This window comes from Girardinichthys multiradiatus, chromosome 10 (genome assembly GCF_021462225.1).
Source record: "Girardinichthys multiradiatus isolate DD_20200921_A chromosome 10, DD_fGirMul_XY1, whole genome shotgun sequence".
In the NCBI taxonomy this organism is placed as follows: Eukaryota; Metazoa; Chordata; class Actinopteri; order Cyprinodontiformes; family Goodeidae; genus Girardinichthys; species Girardinichthys multiradiatus.
The window spans coordinates 7,467,120-7,486,398 of record NC_061803.1 but is presented as its reverse complement, the minus strand read 5'-3'; the positions used below and the strand labels follow the sequence as shown (position 1 = coordinate 7,486,398).

Below are 19,279 nucleotides of genomic sequence, written 5' to 3'. Positions count from 1 at the left end.
CTGGGCTAAGATGAAAAAGGACCTGAAGGTTGCTTGTTGGTGTAAAGTCTTCTTTTGAGGTAGAAGTAAATTCTGCTTTTTATTTGGAAATCAAGGCCCCAGAGTCTTGAGTTGGACTACAGACTCAGAATCCTGATTGCATTGGTGAGGATTCAGTGAGCTGTGTTATCTGTTGATGTTTTTTAGCAAGTCCAAAGTCAGTCCTTCCCACTGTTGATGAGCTTCAGGAAGATGCTGATTTCATTTTCCAGCTTGACACCAGCCCGAATTGCCAAAAGTACAAATACCTGCTTTAATAACCATGGTATCACAGCGCTTGATTGGCTAGCAAACTGGCCTGACCTAAACCATAGAGAATCAATGGGGTGTTAAAGAGGAAGATGAAATGAGATGGGATGAGATAAGATGAGATGAGACTGTCTGTCTGTCTCCACAAAACATGGGAATAGTTGTAAGTGGAGCAAATATTTTATTTATTCATTATTTAGGTGAACAAATTAAAATTCTGCTCTGACCAAATGTAAATAATTACACTGACATTTTTTGTTTGTTTGTTTGGGTTTTTCCTCAGTTGCACAAAAGCAGGAGCCTGTTAGATAGATCATTTTTAAATGACCCTCATACGTCTCTGTTTTCCCCTCCTACAGGACTGATTGTTGCCAGTGCGCTGGTAGACATCTCCCAACAGAAACCATCAGATTTTAAAGACAAGTCCCAAGCTTTAAAGAACCGGAAAGCCCTTCCTCCAGCTCACCAAGGGACCTGCGTCTGACTACATCCGACGGTTACATTTACAACTAAAGGTCATATTGTAGCATGCCTCAGGTCCCGCAGCTAGAAGCCTTTCCACAGACTTGACATGCCTTAGTGAAGTAGGAGATTTCTTTTGGCTGCTACCACTCACCACTACAGCTCCCATGCTGCAGGACAACAGCCCTGTTTTTCTGCTCAGATATGACATCAGAATTCCATTGCCATCTTCTGTAGCAACCAATACCTGCTGGGCTTCAGTTTCTTCACTTTCGCCCGAACAGCACGCTCACATGTTACATTTAGCACCATCTGCCAGGATGTGCGACAGATTATGACAGATCCAGACGTATTGCAGTGTGACTGATGATGGTTTTCTGATACCATCTATTTGCTAAGCATGAAGGAAGTCTAAATGTGCATTTGGTAATGTCACTACATATGATAGAAAACGGTTGCAGGATGTCTAGTAGATTATTTTTACTTTCTCTTGCTCCCTAATAAGTGGTACTTTTTGGTGCCAAAGCATTCCGATTTCCCTGGTCTGCCTTTTTCTTTTGTTGTATAGAATTTTGACCTGAAAAGGTCTTAATTTAACAACCCATAATTAAATTGCAAATCCTGACATTTTTTTTTAATTTCTAAGCATAATTGTTCGTTTGCATATGACTCCTCCACCCAGCAAAAGCTAAAGTCTGTATTTTCTGTGGGATACATGAACTAATGCTGCAGAGGCTCCCTTCCCGTGACATTTCGGATGAAAACTTGAAGAAAACATGAACTAATATTTTGTCATCGATTTATGGCATGAAAATATGGAACAAGTTGGATGCATTTTTTGGGGGGGGGAGATTTGGTTTTATGTTGATATTTTTCAGTGTAGGCACTGTTAAATAAACAGGAAAACACTGATGTTCTGGCCAGGTCTTTACTGTAGTTTGTAATGAAATCATTTGAAGTGCAACTTGGACATTTTGATGCTTTTGAACTGATTTTGGGATTGGGGACGCTTTAAGAGGCCACTCCAGAGACGTCCTGCTCTTCTGCCTGTTTATTAGTTTGTTTTGTAAGTTTTATATGGGAAAAAAAAAAAGCTATAACTTTATTTCTCCTTTTAGGTACAAGGAGTTGTGCTACCTTTAAAAATAAAAATGCCTTGGCTCTTCATGAGCTCAAACAATTGGGAACATGAAGGTCTGAAGCAGTTTCTAAGTTGTACAGTTTCTCATTGGAACAAATGTGCATCGTTGTCTTTCACGATTGCTGTTTTTTTTTTTCTGTCAGGTTTTTATGAGACTAGTGAAAACCATTTTTTTTTTATTCAGGCCTTGTCACCTGATACTATTATATCTATAATACATTTTTGCTACACTTGTGAGGAACCTTTCTGTTTGATATGTTTTGGTATTTAACAGATTCCTGTTTTCTTGCACATTCTCCTTGACTCAAACGTCTTCTTGTAATGTCAGCTCTTTGTTTTTCTATTTGTGCATCCTTAAAAACTGTTGGGACATTGTCCTGCTTTGTGTTGCAAAAGTCGTGATGGATTTCATGATGATGCTATGCCAGCTAATGTGTTTGTTTTTCCTATTTTTTTTGTGTTTGTAAAGTAATCCTTTAACAGTGTCTTTTGCACAGGAGTCAGACTCACGCTGTTCTGTGAAACGAATGACAAACTTGCATATCAGTAATCGTCAGTGTATTTGAGAGATGGACAACATGCCAGAAAATTAAAAGAAGAAATATGAGAACAAAAAAAAAACCTTTTGTGCACTAAACTCATTTCTTTTTATCTTTCCTACGGTGGCGAAGGTATTGATGTTTCCCAACTTGTCTTTCTTAAAGCTTTCCCTTTTAGAAGCCCATACCTGCAACCTTACTAAATACATTTGTCATTAAATCGTTTTCAGAACTTAATCTTTAGGTATTACTGTATATGCATTTCCAAAAAATTACCATAGGCACACTTTTCAGTGCATTTAATACATGCACTATCACAAAACATTCCAGTGTAAAAATATGCTAGTGCAATTAAAAAATATATTTTAGGGATTTCTTGACCATTGGGGCAATAAATGTGGAGGACTCTGAAAATTAAATACAAATACAGTCTACTAAAGAATAAATGCATTTTCCAACTTACAGCAGAAGAAATAATTATTTGGATTATTATAAATTCACATTAAACTTTAGTTTGATGTTGAAACCCTCTTTTTATGATATATAACCTAACAGCAGGACAACACAATCCGCTAGTTTAATGTTTTATTAATCATACAATCAGTTTTAATCTAACTGGGTAAATGTAGATTAATTAGACCAGTTGGAATACTTTTTGTTACTGAACTTTTTCTTGTCCAAATGAGATGTCAAATTTAACAAAGTATTAGATACTTTAGCTTTATTAGCATGGTACTTTCAGTCCTCATTATGAAGCAAAGAACACATTGCATTTGTGTTTTTTGTTCAACCTGATACTAAGGAGTTTGTCCTTCATTGTATTACCTCCTCATAGATTGTTCATGCTTCTTGTTCAGTGTCATTGATGTGTTTTAGAACAAGGATGTATGGCACAGAGAGGCGGTTGGCCAAAGTGCTACTTTAAGGAATCTTCACTTATTCTGTACCCATTAGCTGCAGCCGCTCTTGGAGAAAAGCTTCTAGCACCCTATAGGAATGTTTGGTACCTGCAGGAGATCCTTAATGCGACTGCACCCCATATGCAGAGGGGGGGATGTGATATTATAAAGTTCACAATGATTTCAATCTTTTTATTTAGCAAACTTTCCATCAGAATACCTGCAACAAAGGTCAGTAGAAAGATAGAAGGTTTGGGAACTAACCAAACATGGTTAGTTTTTTTTTCCATTTAGGTTTAGTGACATCAGCGTGTTAGGGACACTGGGGATGTCCATTTATCATACTGTTAAGGAAGGAGATGTGTTCTGGTGTGAAATGTGTACATTAGCCCCATGACAAAAGCAAAAGAGCTAATGAAGAAGTTGTCTGAAGCTGTTACCATTGTCATTTTCCACAGGGAAAAAGCTCTGTACCAACATGTGCTGAAAAGCCACTCGGAGAGGAAGAAACCATTTATCCAAAGCAAGATTAGTTTGTAAATGTGCTCAGGGACAAAGATCTTTTTTCTTTTTTTTATAAGTCTTATGGTCTATAAAAGTGAAGTGCAATGTCATACTGACCGTTGTTACCTGTGGAGAAAAAAGGGCGAAGCTTGGGAACTTGAGAACATCCCAACTGAGAAGTATGGGGCTTGCAGCAGCATCATGTGTAGGTATTTAGCTGCTGGATGGACTGGTACACTTCAAAAAATACATGCAATCTTGAGAAGTGAACATTATGTGGAGATACCGAAGCAACATCTGAAGAAACCACCCAGGAAGTTAAAGCTTGGGCACAAATAGGTCTTCAAAATGCACATTGACCCTAATCATAAAGCCAAATTACCTGGCTTCAGGACAACGGAGTCTGGTGTTTTGAAACCTAAAAAACCACAAACCTACTTCAGACATGCACACAAAAAACCTCAGCAACAGTATAACCAAATATTAGCAAAGAATGATCATTTTTTTAATGCAAGAGAAGCTAACCCAAAATGTTAACTTTAGCATGTTTGCAGGGAGGAATAAAGTCACCTTTAAACAGTCCCCTGCTTGCTCCTTTTTATTTAAGTCGGCATAAGCATTGCAGCACAACTAGCTACTACGGGAAGTTAAAAAAGGAGCAAATTGAAAGTTATTTCTACAAAAGTCAGAGTTAGTAACAGACTAAATGTGCTGAATGAATGTTATATTAAAGTGTGATAGGAATCTATTTCTTCAGATGCTCTGGTAATTTGTTATTGCCTATTTAAATATAGGAGCAATAAAATCAGAATAGGTTCCATCATTATTACAAAATGTATCCAAATCAGTACCAGCTTGACATTGTTAAGGTGCTTAGCGTTAAATTTAGTTTATTTAAAAGTATTTATTGATCTAGTTTCTGTTTTCAGCAATATTTTGTACCAAAATAATGAGAGACGGCTAATTTTAACAAGTGCTGTCAAGATAAAAACAGATTCATTGTTTGATAAGATTTTTATCTGAAATTTTAAGGCTTTCTTTATCAATTTAGAGCCTAAAAATGTTTAAAGTCTTAAAGTACCTTTAAAATCCTATTTTGAACTTAGCTTTGGCGTCCAATGAAGAACCCATTATTTCTTATCTCTGTCCCTGGGAAGATTTTGAAAAGATATGAGGTATTCTGAGGTAACTTATACTTGTAGTGTTGTTTACTGTGAAAAGTCAGGCGCACACTGACATTTGGACGCAATAAAAACCCCAAAAAGTAATAAAATGAAATTGCCTCTACTCTCCTGGTTAATAAAAAAAGGTTGAAATCTACAGAGAAGTTCTGCGTGTCTGAAAGATGGTGCAGGAGAGGTCAGTGTTGCAGTAATTAGATATGAGGTGGCGCTGCTGTAATTGTGCTGTTTTATCAAGATCCACTTTAATCCAAGCCAAGGGTGAGCGTGTGGACGAAGCCGACCTGCAGTGGTTTTTATAGGCATGGAAGGGTCGAAACCTTATCTGCCCATGCTCAGGGCCTTGTGGCAGGGGAACAGTAAATCTGGAGAGCAATAATATTTACAATGGGTTTAATGACAGCTATTTGTCTCGAGGCATCAATCACCTGTAGTAAGCGAACATAAAGTTTTGTCCAGAGATACATGTGCTTATAATTGAAATTTAATGTGATGAGCTGTTTAGAAAAGCAAAATTATTTTAGAAACTAAGACAAGAAATATTAGCTAGAAAATGAAATGGCATGCTTATAACCAAATAATTATTTTATGACATTATTAAAATGTGCAGGCAAGTCCATATACAGAGCAAAAGGCCAGGATATCTTAATATTTTTAAGACAAAACATCCAATAAAAATTGAATATTTGTCCCTTTTTAAAAACTATTTGATCGCCACTGATTGAGTTAGTGATCAAGCAGTACAGTTAAGCCCAGAATTATTCATACCCCTCTCATATTTGGATTTAAAATTATTTTCTTTCATTCTAAAAGATTATTTTTGATAGAGGATGAGACAGGTATTTCTCAAAAGATAAGACAATGTAAAATGAGTATCAGTAAAAAAAAATGTATTTGCATTTTTAATTAAAAAATAGCATGCTGAAACGTATTTATGCTCTTCTCAATAATAAGTGGAAACATTATTATTGACTTTACAGCAATCAAGCTCTTCTTATAACATGTGACCAGGTTTTTGGATGTTTCTTCTGGTATTTTTACTATTTTTCTTTCTTGATGAACTCCATGTTTCAGAGGTTGGATGGCCTCCTCACACTCACTCTAATCCTAAGATCCCTCCAGATTCTCTCTTACATTTAGGTCAGGAATCATACTGGGCCAAGATAATATTACTTCAAGTCAGAAAACAAAATTCAGTAAAATTAAAATATGTTTTAAAACCTAATTCTGAACTAATTTTGGGCTTAATTGTATGTTCTTATATAATTGTATAGTTTTTGAAGTCATATAAGTGTACAATGCCTAGCAGGAGTATTTCTACCCCTGAACCATTTCAGATTTTGTTACAACCACACATTTCACTGTGTTTTATTGGGTTTATGTGATAGACAAACACAATGTAGTGTATAATTGTGAAATGGAAGAAAATTGCTGCAGGTTTTAGTTTGTTTTTTCCTAATAACATTCCATGTTCTATGTCATTTATTTCATGCTATATGATTGTGGTGTTGCTAATGCTCCTGCAGCCCCAAGATGATCTGGTATATAAAAACAACCAATAACAATGAATATCCTGCAGTTTTGTGAGCTGTATGTTACACAAGATACATGTAAATACCTTGAATTTGTCCTTTACCTCCTACTTTATACATTCCCTCAGCATCTGATAAAGTGGACAGACAACTATTTCCTTTTCATGCAGAACATGAGGCCATGAGGACATTTTGGTCCTTCTGTTACTGCGACTTGTCCAATAAATCTTTGGCTTTCTCTCCAGACCGTACATTCCATCACTGCTCCCAAAACAGGTGACAGTACACCCCCCCCCCGTCCAGGGACGGGTCTGTCCTCTGCAGGTTATGTCCTTGTCCTCTGTCACTCCACACAGGGACTGATATAATCTCAGTGACAATAGCAGGGTGTCTGCCAGGTGCTATCCTATAATCCTGCTTTACAGGACTTCTTTCTATATGGAAAGGTGAGATAAAGGGGCTTTTTCGGGGAAAACGATGGCATGATCCTGGATATATTTATTTGTTACTGAGTCTAGAAACCAAGATGGGTCATTGTTTACATATTTATTATTATCTGAACAGAAACTCAATTTCAAAACAGACATTCATGGTTATCAAACATAAAATGTCATCTTATCTTTTCATCGTGATAATTTTTAATAATAATACGATGCCTTGCAGAAGGATTCACCTTAAGCTTATCTCAACAAACTTCAGTGTATTTTATTAAGATTCATGTTCCCAAAATCTTTTAAAAATAAAAATCTGAAAAGCGTGACATGCATTTCTATTCACCCTCCTAACTCTGATAACTTTAAATAAAACTTTATTTTATTTTGAAGTCACTTTGCTAAGACACATGTGGCAGGACGAAGCCATTAACACACACAGCATCTCCCCATTTAACCTAAATAAAAGACTATTCTATTCTTTTTGAAGTCCAGTTATCTTTTTGAGACACACACCATGTAGGGAGACAGAGTAAACATGTGAAAAAAGGTGAACTGGTCCAGTGAGACCAAAATGGGACTTTTTGTTCTGCAAGTGAAACGCTGAGTTTGGGCAAAAAAAAATGCTGCACATCAACCTGACTAAACCATCCCCATGGTGAAACGAGGAGGTGGCAACATCAGGCTGTGGGATAGTTTTTTTTTGCTGGCTAGAGGTAGAATTTACTGTATCTGAATACAGGACCGTATTGTAAGAAAACCTGTTAAAAGCTGCAGAAGACTTGAGACTGGGATGAAGGTTCACCTTCCAGCGGGACAACAGCTCTAGATGTGCAGAAAATGGGAGAGACATACCTGCTACCTGCTGTACTTTCAGCCAAGACTGGCTCCAAATATTGATTCAGGGACGCTGAATACATGCAACACTAGTCAGATTTCTGTTCGCAGGAAAATTAAAACCATGCATCTTTTTGTTTCCACTTCACAATTATGCATACTTTGTGTTGGTTTGTCACATAAAATCCCAATAAATCAAATGTTTGTGGTGACAAAATGTTAACAAGTTCAAGCCGCTATCATTAAATAAGATGCTTTGAAACTGTTTATGTCAAAAACAACAATCCTTTCAAAAAAAACTAAAAACTCTTATGCCTTCCATCTTGGATCAATTTGTCATAAATTGTTGTTCAAATGCCAACAACGATTGAACATCAGTAATTACAACAGACACATTGCATTTTTAGAAATGCTAAAGAGTTTTAAAAATGAGCCTTTATTGTGTTGTACATTCTTTGAAAGTCTGTATTAATTTGAGCCATTAAGTACAAACTCAGTATGTGTTTTTATCTTTCCTTCCGTTCAGACCAGCGCTAATTGCTGGCAATTAATGTCTGTTGGCTTTTGTCTTTTGACATTAACTCTGCTCGTGGGTATTTACACATTGTTTATTCATCAAACCCTAGTTCTCCTGCTCTTCAAGAAGAAATAATAACCTGGTAAAAATAGACCTGTGTGGCCCTGGAGTGTCTGGATGAGACCGTCAAAACATATTAGATTTTTCAGCCATAAGAGACAGCTTTTTTTTTCTTGTAAATTCTTTACTTTGATTTTACAAATATTTTGATACTAAAGAGAAATGATGCACTTTTCATCAAAATATATTCACACAATGAAGTCAAATCTGTAACCACATGAGAAAAGAAGCACATCTCATTACATTTCATAAATCACAACTAGGCTGGGTAAAGCTGAGGGACCTCAGTCACCTTAACTAACGTACTCAAAATGTTACAGACAATATTCTTTACAAGCTAACAGCAGCATACAGGAACCGAGTGTGCACCTTTATATTCTATGTACAAAATGAGGTGGATATGATAAAAGCCACAAACCACCTTGACGGCCAGATCTACAGAGCTGCTCTATACCTAATGCTGGACATGTAGAAGATAAAGTTGTTACGGACTTTTTGGCAGATGTGTTTCTTTGTCGTTGGTAGATTTTCAGACAAAATGGATGTTTAAATTACCTTATTAATCATAATCCACTAAATGCATCTATGAAATCAATGTATACTCATGGTTTTATATCTTTCTTTTCACATGTTTAGCTTTTCCTTTGCCCTCAACTACAACAAATCAAACAGAAAGTGCATGTCATCATGCTTGAAGCAGTTTTCACCTGTTTGGCACTCCACTCAGTCAAATGTGCAGGGCTTGAATCATCATTTTGGTCAAGGTCTTTGCAAATTACTTCCACAGGGCTTTAGAAGGCAAATGAGCTGACATCTCAGTAACAGTCATCCACAAATCTGAAAACGTTGAGATTCCAGTTCGGTGAGTGAATAAGGATGAATTAAATTGCTTCGTAAGACCAGCTGGTTGACCCTCAGTTCTCAGCTCCTACAGAAATAAGACACCTTTGAAATGTAATGCTGCTGAGGCCAGGGCAAGGACTAAAGTTGGGTGATGTAAGTGGTTTGGTCCAGCCGTTGAGCTTCCAGCAATGGCATTCGAAGCCCCGGAATCATCCAGCTGGTGGTTCTAAGGGAAAAAATCAGTGTGGTACATCAGTTGTACAACAAATACAAAAGTTTTATTTACTTAAAGCACTTTACAAACACCTCTTGAATTTTTTCACATTACAACCATAAAGCTCAGTCTACTTCCTTGGGATTTTACGTGAAAAACCCAACACAAAGTACAATATCATTGTAAAGTGAAAACAAGACATGCTTTTCAAAGTTCCTTCCAAGAAATGTTGCATGCATTTGTATTCAATCCCTTTTCCACTTAATAAAATCCAGGAGACCTGTTGGGATGTGACATTTTGGACTCTGTATTGGTTTATTCCTTCAGTTATTTTGGTGTTAGTTTTGTTCTCTCTCCTGCCTCCTACTGTTTGCAGTTCTCTCTCCAGTCACTCATAGTTCCTTTAGTTGTTGTTGTTTTCTTATTTATCACTTAGAAAGGTTTTCTCTTTATTATGATTATTATTATAGTTCTCAAGTTTTAGTCTCTATTCTTCCAGTCCCTCCTGATAGGTTAGTTTTAGTTATTGATTACATTCTGGTTTGTATGTATTCTAGTCCTCACGTTCTCTGCTTCCTTTCCAGTTATTTCAGTCAGTGTTGGTTTAGGTTTGTTTAGTTTTGTGGTCAGGGCTTTCTTTATGGGTTCTTTTGTTAATTCTTAGGTTGTTGTGTTTCTTCTGTTCCCTCCAGTTTCTCAGTTTCCTTTAGTTCATGGTTATTTCTGATTCTTATGCTTCATTTGGTTATTTATCTTTGTTTATAGATTTGCTTAGGTATTGTTAATTAGTCACTTCTCCCATGCTTTAGTCTTTGTATTAGTTTCACCTTTTCTTTCAGCCTCCCACCTGTTCCTAGTTCTTTTGATTATCTGCCCTTTGTTACCCTCTGTATATTAGTTGGTCTAGTTTCATTGTTCTTCGCTGATTCCTCCCGTTCACAACCTCTGGTTAAGTTCTGTTTGTGCTACGCTCCTGCTATGAGAACTCATGTAAGTTTTTGGACTCGACTCATGTAAAGTTCCTGCAGGGATTTTGGAAAACCTATGAATGAAGATAAAGCCTTCTTTTAACATGCTGCTGCCCAGCTCTTGTCTGCGCATTGGTCCACTTAAACCTCAGAACGTGACAAGACCCAGATGAAGTCCCCTAAACAGAGTCCTTCTAATTTAATCTCAGTAAAAATCCAGCTGTTCTTTAACACCCTCAGAGGTTTGTTCGAAAATATCAGTCTATACTGCATAAAAAAAATCAAGGAGCACAGTAGCTGAAAACGTTATGGAGACGTTTAATGCAGGGTTAGGTTAAAAAGCGACATTCTTAGGTTTAAACATCTTACAGAGATCTGTTTAATCCATCATCTAAAAGCGGAAAAACTGCAAACATACCAAAACATGGCTGTCCACCTAACCTGTAAGGCTGGACAAGGAGAGCATTAATCAGAGAAAGAGCCAAGAGGCCCATGGTAACTTTGGAGGAGCAGGAGATCCACAGCTCAGGTGGGTGGATCTACTGACAGAAAATCTATTAGCCATGCAATCCACAAGTCTGGCCTCTATTAAAGAGTGGCAAGATGGGTAAGTAGTTGACATAAACCTATAAACATCTGCAGTGGTTTACAGCAGGAAACGTGGAAGAAGGTGCTCTTGTCACTACATGAGCAATTAAAAACGTAATCAAAAACTAGCACACTGCACTGCACACCACCCTAAACACATCGTCCCTGCCATAAAACATGGTGGTGAACTAATAAGAGCTAAAGGCAGGGCAATTCATGGATGACAACTTGTTAGAGGGTGAGCAGAAGACTTGAGACCGGGGTGGAGGTTGATCTTCCAACAGGACAACCCTAAACATACAGCCACGCTGGAATTGTTTAGTTCAAAAATTATACATGTTTTAAAATGACCTAGACTTGAAATTTATAACTGCAGACACTCCCCATTAAATCTGACTGAATTTAGGCTGTTCAACAAAGAAGAATAGGCAAGCATTTGAGTCTCTATATGTGCAAAGGCTGGTAGAGACAAACCTCATAAGAGAAAAGCATTAATTCAGATGGGCTGAATAGGAATGCACATACAGGTCCTTCTCAAAATATTAGCATATTGTGATAAAGTTCCTTATTTTCCATAATGTCATGATGAAAATTTAACATTCATATATTTTAGATTCATTGCACACTAACTGAAATATTTCAGGTCTTTTATTGTCTTAATACGGATGATTGTGGCATACAGCTCATGAAAACCCAAAATTCCTATCTCACAAAATTAGCATATCATTAAAAGGGTCTCTAAACGAGCTATGAACCTAATCATCTGAATCAACGAGTTAACTCTAAACACCTGCAAAAGATTCCTGAGGCCTTTAAAACTCCCAGCCTGGTTCATCACTCAAAACCCCAATCATGGGTAAGACTGCCGACCTGACTGCTGTCCAGAAGGCCACTATTGACACCCTCAAGCAAGAGGGTAAGACACAGAAAGACATTTCTGAACGCATAGGCTGTTCCCAGAGTGCTGTATCAAGGCACCTCAGTGGGAAGTCTGTGGGAAGGAAAAAGTGTGGCAGAAAACGCTGCACAATGAGAAGAGGTGACCAGACCCTGAGGAAGATTGTGGAGAAGGGCCGATTACAGACCTTGGGGGACCTGCGGAAGCAGTGGACTGAGTCTGGAGTAGAAACATCCAGAGCCACCGTGCACAGGCGTGTGCAGGAAATGGGCTACAGGTGCCGCATTCCCCAGGTCAAGCCACTTTTGAACCAGAAACAGCAGCAGAAGCGCCTGACCTGGGCTACAGAGAAGCAGCACTGGACTGTTGCTCAGTGGTCCAAAGTACTTTTTTCGGATGAAAGCAAATTCTGCATGTCATTCGGAAATCAAGGTGCCAGAGTCTGGAGGAAGACTGGGGTGAAGGAAATGCCAAAATGCCAGAAGTCCAGTGTCAAGTACCCACAGTCAGTGATGGTCTGGGGTGCCGTGTCAACTGCTGGTGTTGGTCCACTGTGTTTTATCAAGGGCAGGGTCAATGCAGCTAGCTATCAGGAGATTTTGGAGCACTTCATGCTTCCATCTGCTGAAAAGCTTTATGGAGATGAAGATTTCATTTTTCAGCACGACATGGCACCTGCTCACTGTGCCAAAACCACTGGTAAATGGTTTACTGACCATGGTATCACTGTGCTCAATTGGGCTGCCAACTCTCCTGACCTGAACCCCATAGAGAATCTGTGGGATATTGTGAAGAGAACGTTGAGAGACTCAAGACCCAACACTCTGGATGAGCTAAAGGCCGCTATCGAAGCATCCTGGGCCTCCATAAGACCTCAGCAGTGCCACAGGCTGATTGCCTCCATGCCACGCCGCATTGAAGCAGTCATTTCTGCCAAAGGATTCCCGACCAAGTATTGAGTGCATAACTGTACATGATTATTTGAAGGTTGACGTTTTTTGTATTAAAAACACTTTTCTTTTATTGGTCGGATGAAATATGCTAATTTTGTGAGATAGGAATTTTGGGTTTTCATGAGCTGTATGCCACAATCATCCGTATTAAGACAATAAAAGACCTGAAATATTTCAGTTAGTGTGCAATGAATCTAAAATATATGAATGTTAAATTTTCATCATTACATTATGGAAAATAATGAACTTTATCACAATATGCTAATATTTTGAGAAGGACCTGTATATCACTTATGATCGTGTATCATTCTATTTCCCAATAATGCACCTCTTTGTGTTGGTCTATAATATAAAACACAAGTTTGTTGTTATGTCACAAAAAATGCGACATTGCACATTACTTAACTGAATGAAAATTCTAGCAAAACATATACAACACAATGCTGGACTGTTATAATTGTCTTATTTTTAGAAAAATATAATCCCAGGATTTTTTGGTCTTATGGAACCAGAGAACTTTAAACCACTTAATAAAATGAGCCTTACCGGACAAAAAGCTGCTTTCGCTGTTTGATTTGAGACCAGGTTTTGGACCTTGAGGGAAAAAAAAAAGAAGAGGTAGAAACACATTAAATTTGATTTCTATTTTTAATTACGCTTTCCACAGTCTGACAGGTTGATGAAAAAAGGTTTGATATGTACCACAGACTGTTTCATTCCCTAAAAACACTCTTTCCCTCTGTCTGTTCATACTAGCTCAAGGTTAAATCAGTTTATTACATTAAAACCTTTCTCAGTTTACTCAAAATTGTTTCATTCACTTAAAAAACAGAATTTGGACATAAAAATAGATAAACAATAAAATAGAACCACAAAGATGCAGTGTTTGGGTGCAGAACATGATAAGGGGAATCTGTGATGGTTTGGAAACAGAATAAACACTCCATGTGGGGATTTTTAAGCAGAAAGAATCCTACAAACCAGGGTTATGGAGAAGAATGATTAATTGCTCTATTGGAGGTCTTTCTTCCTAAAGGATGTTTTACTGGTGATAAATCATATTATCGCTATTAAAAGCCAATGTGATAGATTGTTTCGGTTAGAGGAGGGTCTGTGATATGATCTCATTTATTAAAAAAGGCCCCAATGTATTTATCAGGAGAGAATAGCAGATATCAGGAGTGTGTTGATCGAGCCAAATTCAGTCCAAAGGGGCTGGAGTGGATTCTGAGACAGTTAAACACAATTAAGTAAAATAAAAATGGCGAATGTTCTTGTAAGCAGGAATTTATACGCAGCATTTTGAACTGAGGAAACTGCGTCAGTGTGCAAAAGAAACAAAAATGTTATCACCGTAGGAACTGCTTGATGCAGTGGATTTAAAAAAAACAACATCACTGTTGGACAATATCTCCCACCCCAATGCATGACTCTGTTGCAGAACTGGAGAGTTCCTTTAGTGACAAGCTGCTGCATCATAGGTGCACAAAGGAGTGTTATCACAGATCCTTCCTCCCATCAGCTGTCAGACGTTATAACTATCACTGCTCCCAACAAAGTCAATGAGCGTTTACATCCCTGCTGTTATTTGCACAGTTTTTCCAATTTATGTAAATAATGTGTTGATATTTTTCTCGTGCACGATTAAAAATTTGCTTTTTAAACATTTTTAAATAACCATCCTCAGTTGCACATTTCATTTAATTTGAGTATGTTTTATTTTTTTCATTTGCTGTATAGTGTACTCTTACTTTTTGATTTTTTAATAGTTTTTAAATTTGTGATTACCTGTGCGCTTCCATTTGCCTTTTACAATTCCAAAATGAAGTCTCCATTGGTAGGTGTCAATCAGTATCCCACACCTTGAGTTGGTAATAATAATTACCCATTCCATCTGGCATAGGTTCCCCAGGTCTGTCAGACTGTGAGGACATCTCATGTCAACAGCCCTCTTTAGGTAACAGATTTTCTGTCAGAATTATCTTTAAACTCTGGTTTGGCCACTCTAAAGCTTTAATTGCTGCCACCACCATATTTCACAGTGGGCATGACATTCTTTTGGTGATGTGCAGTGTTGATTTTTGCCACACTTACTGTTTGAAAGTTTGGCCTAAAGTTCATGCTCAGTTCAATCAGATCATAGTACATCCACGTGTATTTCAGGTGCATTTTTTTAAGCCATGCCTGGATGTTTTCTTTGGAAGCAAAGGTTTCTATCTTGCTCCAGGAGAAGCTTAATTTATGTAACATTATTAGTCCCTTCACCCCTTATAATGACTGAATGAATATTCCACACAAATTCCCTGTCAACACAGCTGCTGAGCAGAAGTGCAAAACATAAAGGGACCACAATGAATACAATCAAAACCAGTCTAACCTTGTAATAATCCATCTATAAGTATTACCCAGAATGCTAAACTCAAATTTAATCCCTCCCATATAATAAATAGAAACCCCCACAGACTCAAAGACAAAACAATTGAAAACAAATACAGTTTTTTTTCGGTATTTTGAGCTGCACAGTGCCCTACAAGCCAAATGTCAAAGTTTGATTAGGTCAGAAACTAGGAGCTATATATTCTTGTTATAAAAATAGCACTAAATAAAACAGTTTGTGAAAAATTTTGTTTTTTTCAGTTCATTGCTAAATAAATAGTAGTACAGACCTGAATAGCTACCGACAACAAGACAATCCAAAATAAATTAAAAATGTCACTGACCTGTCATGACATTGTGTGTTTGGTGACTTTTGTTGAGCACCTGAAGGCATTTATTTAGAGTTTAGAAGTGTTGGTGTACATTTAATGGTGTCTATTAGACCCCATCATCCACTGATAAATTGTGTGATCATGTGTGCGGCACACTGGTTTGTTTGTACCACAGCAGGACGGAGCCGGCAGGAGACCGACAGAACACAGTGATTGGACTGTCCATGTCCGTGAAGCTAATATTTAAACAAAGAGCGTTATGTCGTCTGGGAGCTTTACTACTTCACTGATGCAGATAAGATAACCTTCATTAATACCTGACCACTGTTGAAAATATCTGCCATCAACTTTAGCATTTATACTTTACAAACGTGCAAAATAACTACTGAGAATTCTGGAAAATTTGAGTTTGGAAAATTAGGGAACTTTTAAATTAATCAAGTAAAAACCCTGATGAGAGAGAGCCAGTAAAAATCCCAAACCCGTGTCTGTTCCAACCACTGAACTTCCAGTAAACGGGGAGCGCATAAGGTTGATCCTTTTGGCTTTAACTCTCGCCTGCACACTAACATTGTCACAAACAGACTGAACCTTCAGGCTATTTCTGAGGTTACTGAGGCATCCAATTAGCTTTGACATGACAGCTTCAGAAAATGTGACTCCACATTGACATATCCACTTTCTGCCCAGGAGGGGGGATTCTGTGCATTCCATCATAAAACCCTCCCTGATCTATCACAGTGACAGATTCAGACATCTGACAATCAGACTGAAGCTGTAAATGGATTTCTTATTGAACTCTTAAGGTCTTAAGTTGGGTTGAGACATTTCTTTTCCAAGTTCTGAGAAGTTTCTATGGTTTACAAGCAGACTGCAAGGTACAAAGTCCTGCTAGATAAGGGATTCCTAATGTTCTATTTTTAGTAAACATAAACTATGGAGCAAAATGGATTTAAATGTTTCTGTATAGCAACATTCTGGATTTTTTTAAGCCTCACCTGAAATGTTCCACAGACGTGATATGAGTCACTATTGGCGCCCAGCTGGTTCACGTCTGTTAGTTCGTCCAAAACACTGTTTGTCCAAGCTTTTCCCTTGCGAGTGATGCTTGACTCCACAGTGGGTTGAATTGGGGGTTGGGGTTGCCATACTCCAACATCAGTACCGTTACCAAATGCCTGGATGGCATTACCTAAACAGTAAGAAAATATTGAATCCTCTTTCTAAACAGAACAAATGTCAGTGAACACAAAAACATACGAATGAGCAACAAAATGTACACCAAATGGCATGACTTTTATTCAGCTTTTCTGTGTTTCAAATGATGAATCAGAATCAGAATCAGAATCAGAAAAGCTTTATTGCCAAGTACGTTTTTGGACATACAAGGAATTTGTTTTGGCGTAGTCGGTGCAATACAGTACAAATTAAACAGTACAAACATATCTACAATATAATATAAATATAAGTGCACAGTTTTAAGTGAGTGAGAGTAAATATAGAGCAGTATAAGATGCAAGAGCAATACAACAGTGCAGGTGATCATTGTGCAAGTAAAGCAGTGCAAGTAAGCAGGAGTCCAAGCTGAGCGTTAATGTAACGCATAGAGTTACAGGTTACAGGTGTCCTGTCAGCAAAAAGGCGGGGTGTGGGGGAAAGGGGGAATGTCAGGGTGGTTTCCGGGCTTTGTTAACCAGGCTGGTGGCAGATGGGAAAAAACTGTTCTTGTGGCGTGAGGTTTTGGTCCGGATGGACCGCAGCCTCCTGCCAGAGGGGAGAGTCTCAAAGAGTCTGTGACCGGGGTGGGAGGGATCAGCCAGAATCTTCCCTGCCCGCTTCAGGGTCCTGGAGGTGTACAGTTCCTGGAGCGACAGTAGACTGCAGCCAATCACCTTCTCAGCAGACCGAATGACACGCTGCAGCCTGCCCTTATCCTTGGCTGTAGCAGCGGCGTACCAGATGGTGATGGAGGAGGTGAGGATGGACTCAATGATGGCTGTGTAGAAGTGCACCATCATAGTCTTTGGCAGGTTGAATTTCTTCAGCTGCCGCAGGAAGAACATCCTCTGCTGGGCTTTCTTGATGAGGGAGCTGATGTTTGGCTCCCACTTGAGATCCTGGGAGATGATGGTTCCCAGGAAGCGGAAAGATTCCACAGTGTCAATTGTGGAGTCACAGAGGGTGATGGGGGCAGGTGGGGCTGGGTTCTGCCTGAAGTTCACAACCATCTCCACTGTCTTTAGAGCGTTGAGCTCAAGGTTGTTCTGGCTGCACCAGTCCAACAGATGGTCCACTTCCCATCTGTACGCGGACTCGTCACCATCAGAGATGAGTCCGATCAGGGTGGTGTCGTCCGCAAACTTCAGAAGCTTGACAGACTGGTGACTGGAGGTGCAGCTGTTGGTGTACAGGGAGAAGAGCAGAGGAGAGAGAACACAGCCTTGGGGGAACCGGTGCTGATGGTCAGGGAGTCAGAGACGTGCTTCCCCAGCCTCACGCGCTGCTTCCTGTCAGACAGGAAGTCAGTGATCCACCTGCAGGTGGAGTCGGGCACACTCAGCTGGGAGAGCTTCTCCTGGAGCAGAGCTGGGACGATGGTGTTGAAGGCAGAGCTGAAATCCACAAACAGGATCCTGGCATAGGTTCCTGTGGAGTCCAGGTGCCGGAGGATGAAGTGAAGGGCTAGGTTGACTGCATCATCTACAGACCTGTTGGCTCTGTAGGCAAACTGCAGGGGGTCCAGGAGGGGGTCGGTGATGTCTTTTAGGTGTGAGAGCACAAGGCGCTCAAAGGACTTCATCACCACAGAGGTCAGGGCGACGGGTCTGAAGTCATTAAGCCCTGTGGTCCTTGGCTTCTTGGGAACAGGGACGATGGTGGAGGACTTGAAGCAGGCTGGCACATGACATGTCTCCAGTGAGGTGTTGAAAATGTCTGTGAAGACTGGAGACAGCTGATCAGCGCAGTGCTTCAGGCTGGCTGGTGAGACAGAATCCGGACCAGCAGCTTTCCGGGGGTTCTGTCTCCTGAAGAGTTTGTTGACGTCCCTCTCCTGGATGGAAAGAGCCGTCCTCGGCGTGGGTAGGGGGCTGGTGGGGGTTGGAGGTGCCAAGGCCCCTCTTGAGGTTGGGGAGGTGGGGGTGGTGGATTGTGGCTGCAGCTGTTGGGGGGCGTCGTGGGAGATGGTTGCAGGACTGTCCCTTTGTCTTTCAAAGCGGCAGTAGAACTCGTTCAGGTCGTTGGCGAGGCGTCGGTCGTTGATGGAGTGGGGGGCTTTCGGCTTGTAGTTGGTGATTTGCTTGAGCCCTTTCCAGACAGACGCAGAGTCGTTGGCTGAGAACTGGATTTGGAGCTTCTCAGAGTACAGTCGTTTGGCCTCTTTCACTGCCTTGCCAAACTTGTACTTGGCCTCTCTGTATATATCTTTGTCCCCACTCCTGAAGGCCTCTTCCTTATCCAGTCTTAACCTTCTGAGTTTAGCTGTGAACCAGGGTTTGTCGTTGTTGTAACTCACCCTGGTGCATGATGGTACACAGCTGTCCTCACAGAAGCTGATGTAGGAAGTCACAGCCTCTGTGTACTCGTCCAGACTGTTGGTAGTAGTCCTGAACACATCCCAGTCTGTACAGCCTAAACACGCCTGGAGATTCTCCACA

General features: G+C 39.5%; 2 protein-coding genes across 2 annotated transcripts in view; one reads left to right on the top strand and one right to left on the bottom strand.

The window, feature by feature from the left end:
• atrnl1b (attractin-like 1b) overlaps nucleotides 1–2,512 on the top strand; it is a 93,977-nt gene extending 91,465 nt beyond the window's left edge. The window contains exon 29 of the mRNA XM_047376964.1: nucleotides 648–2,512. Within this exon, the coding sequence (XP_047232920.1) occupies nucleotides 648–772 (125 nt within the window). The 3' untranslated portion in view covers nucleotides 773–2,512. The remainder of the gene's footprint in view (nucleotides 1–647) is intronic.
• Nucleotides 2,513–8,231: 5,719 nt separating this feature from the next.
• Nucleotides 8,232–19,279, bottom strand: part of gfra1b (gdnf family receptor alpha 1b) — a 43,249-nt gene continuing 32,201 nt past the window's right edge. Inside the window, exons 8-10 of the mRNA XM_047376421.1 lie at nucleotides 16,622–16,815; nucleotides 13,462–13,509; nucleotides 8,232–9,520 (exon numbers count right to left, since the gene is read on the bottom strand). Of these exons, the coding sequence (XP_047232377.1) occupies nucleotides 9,380–9,520; nucleotides 13,462–13,509; nucleotides 16,622–16,815 (383 nt within the window). The 3' untranslated portion in view covers nucleotides 8,232–9,379. The remainder of the gene's footprint in view (nucleotides 9,521–13,461; nucleotides 13,510–16,621; nucleotides 16,816–19,279) is intronic.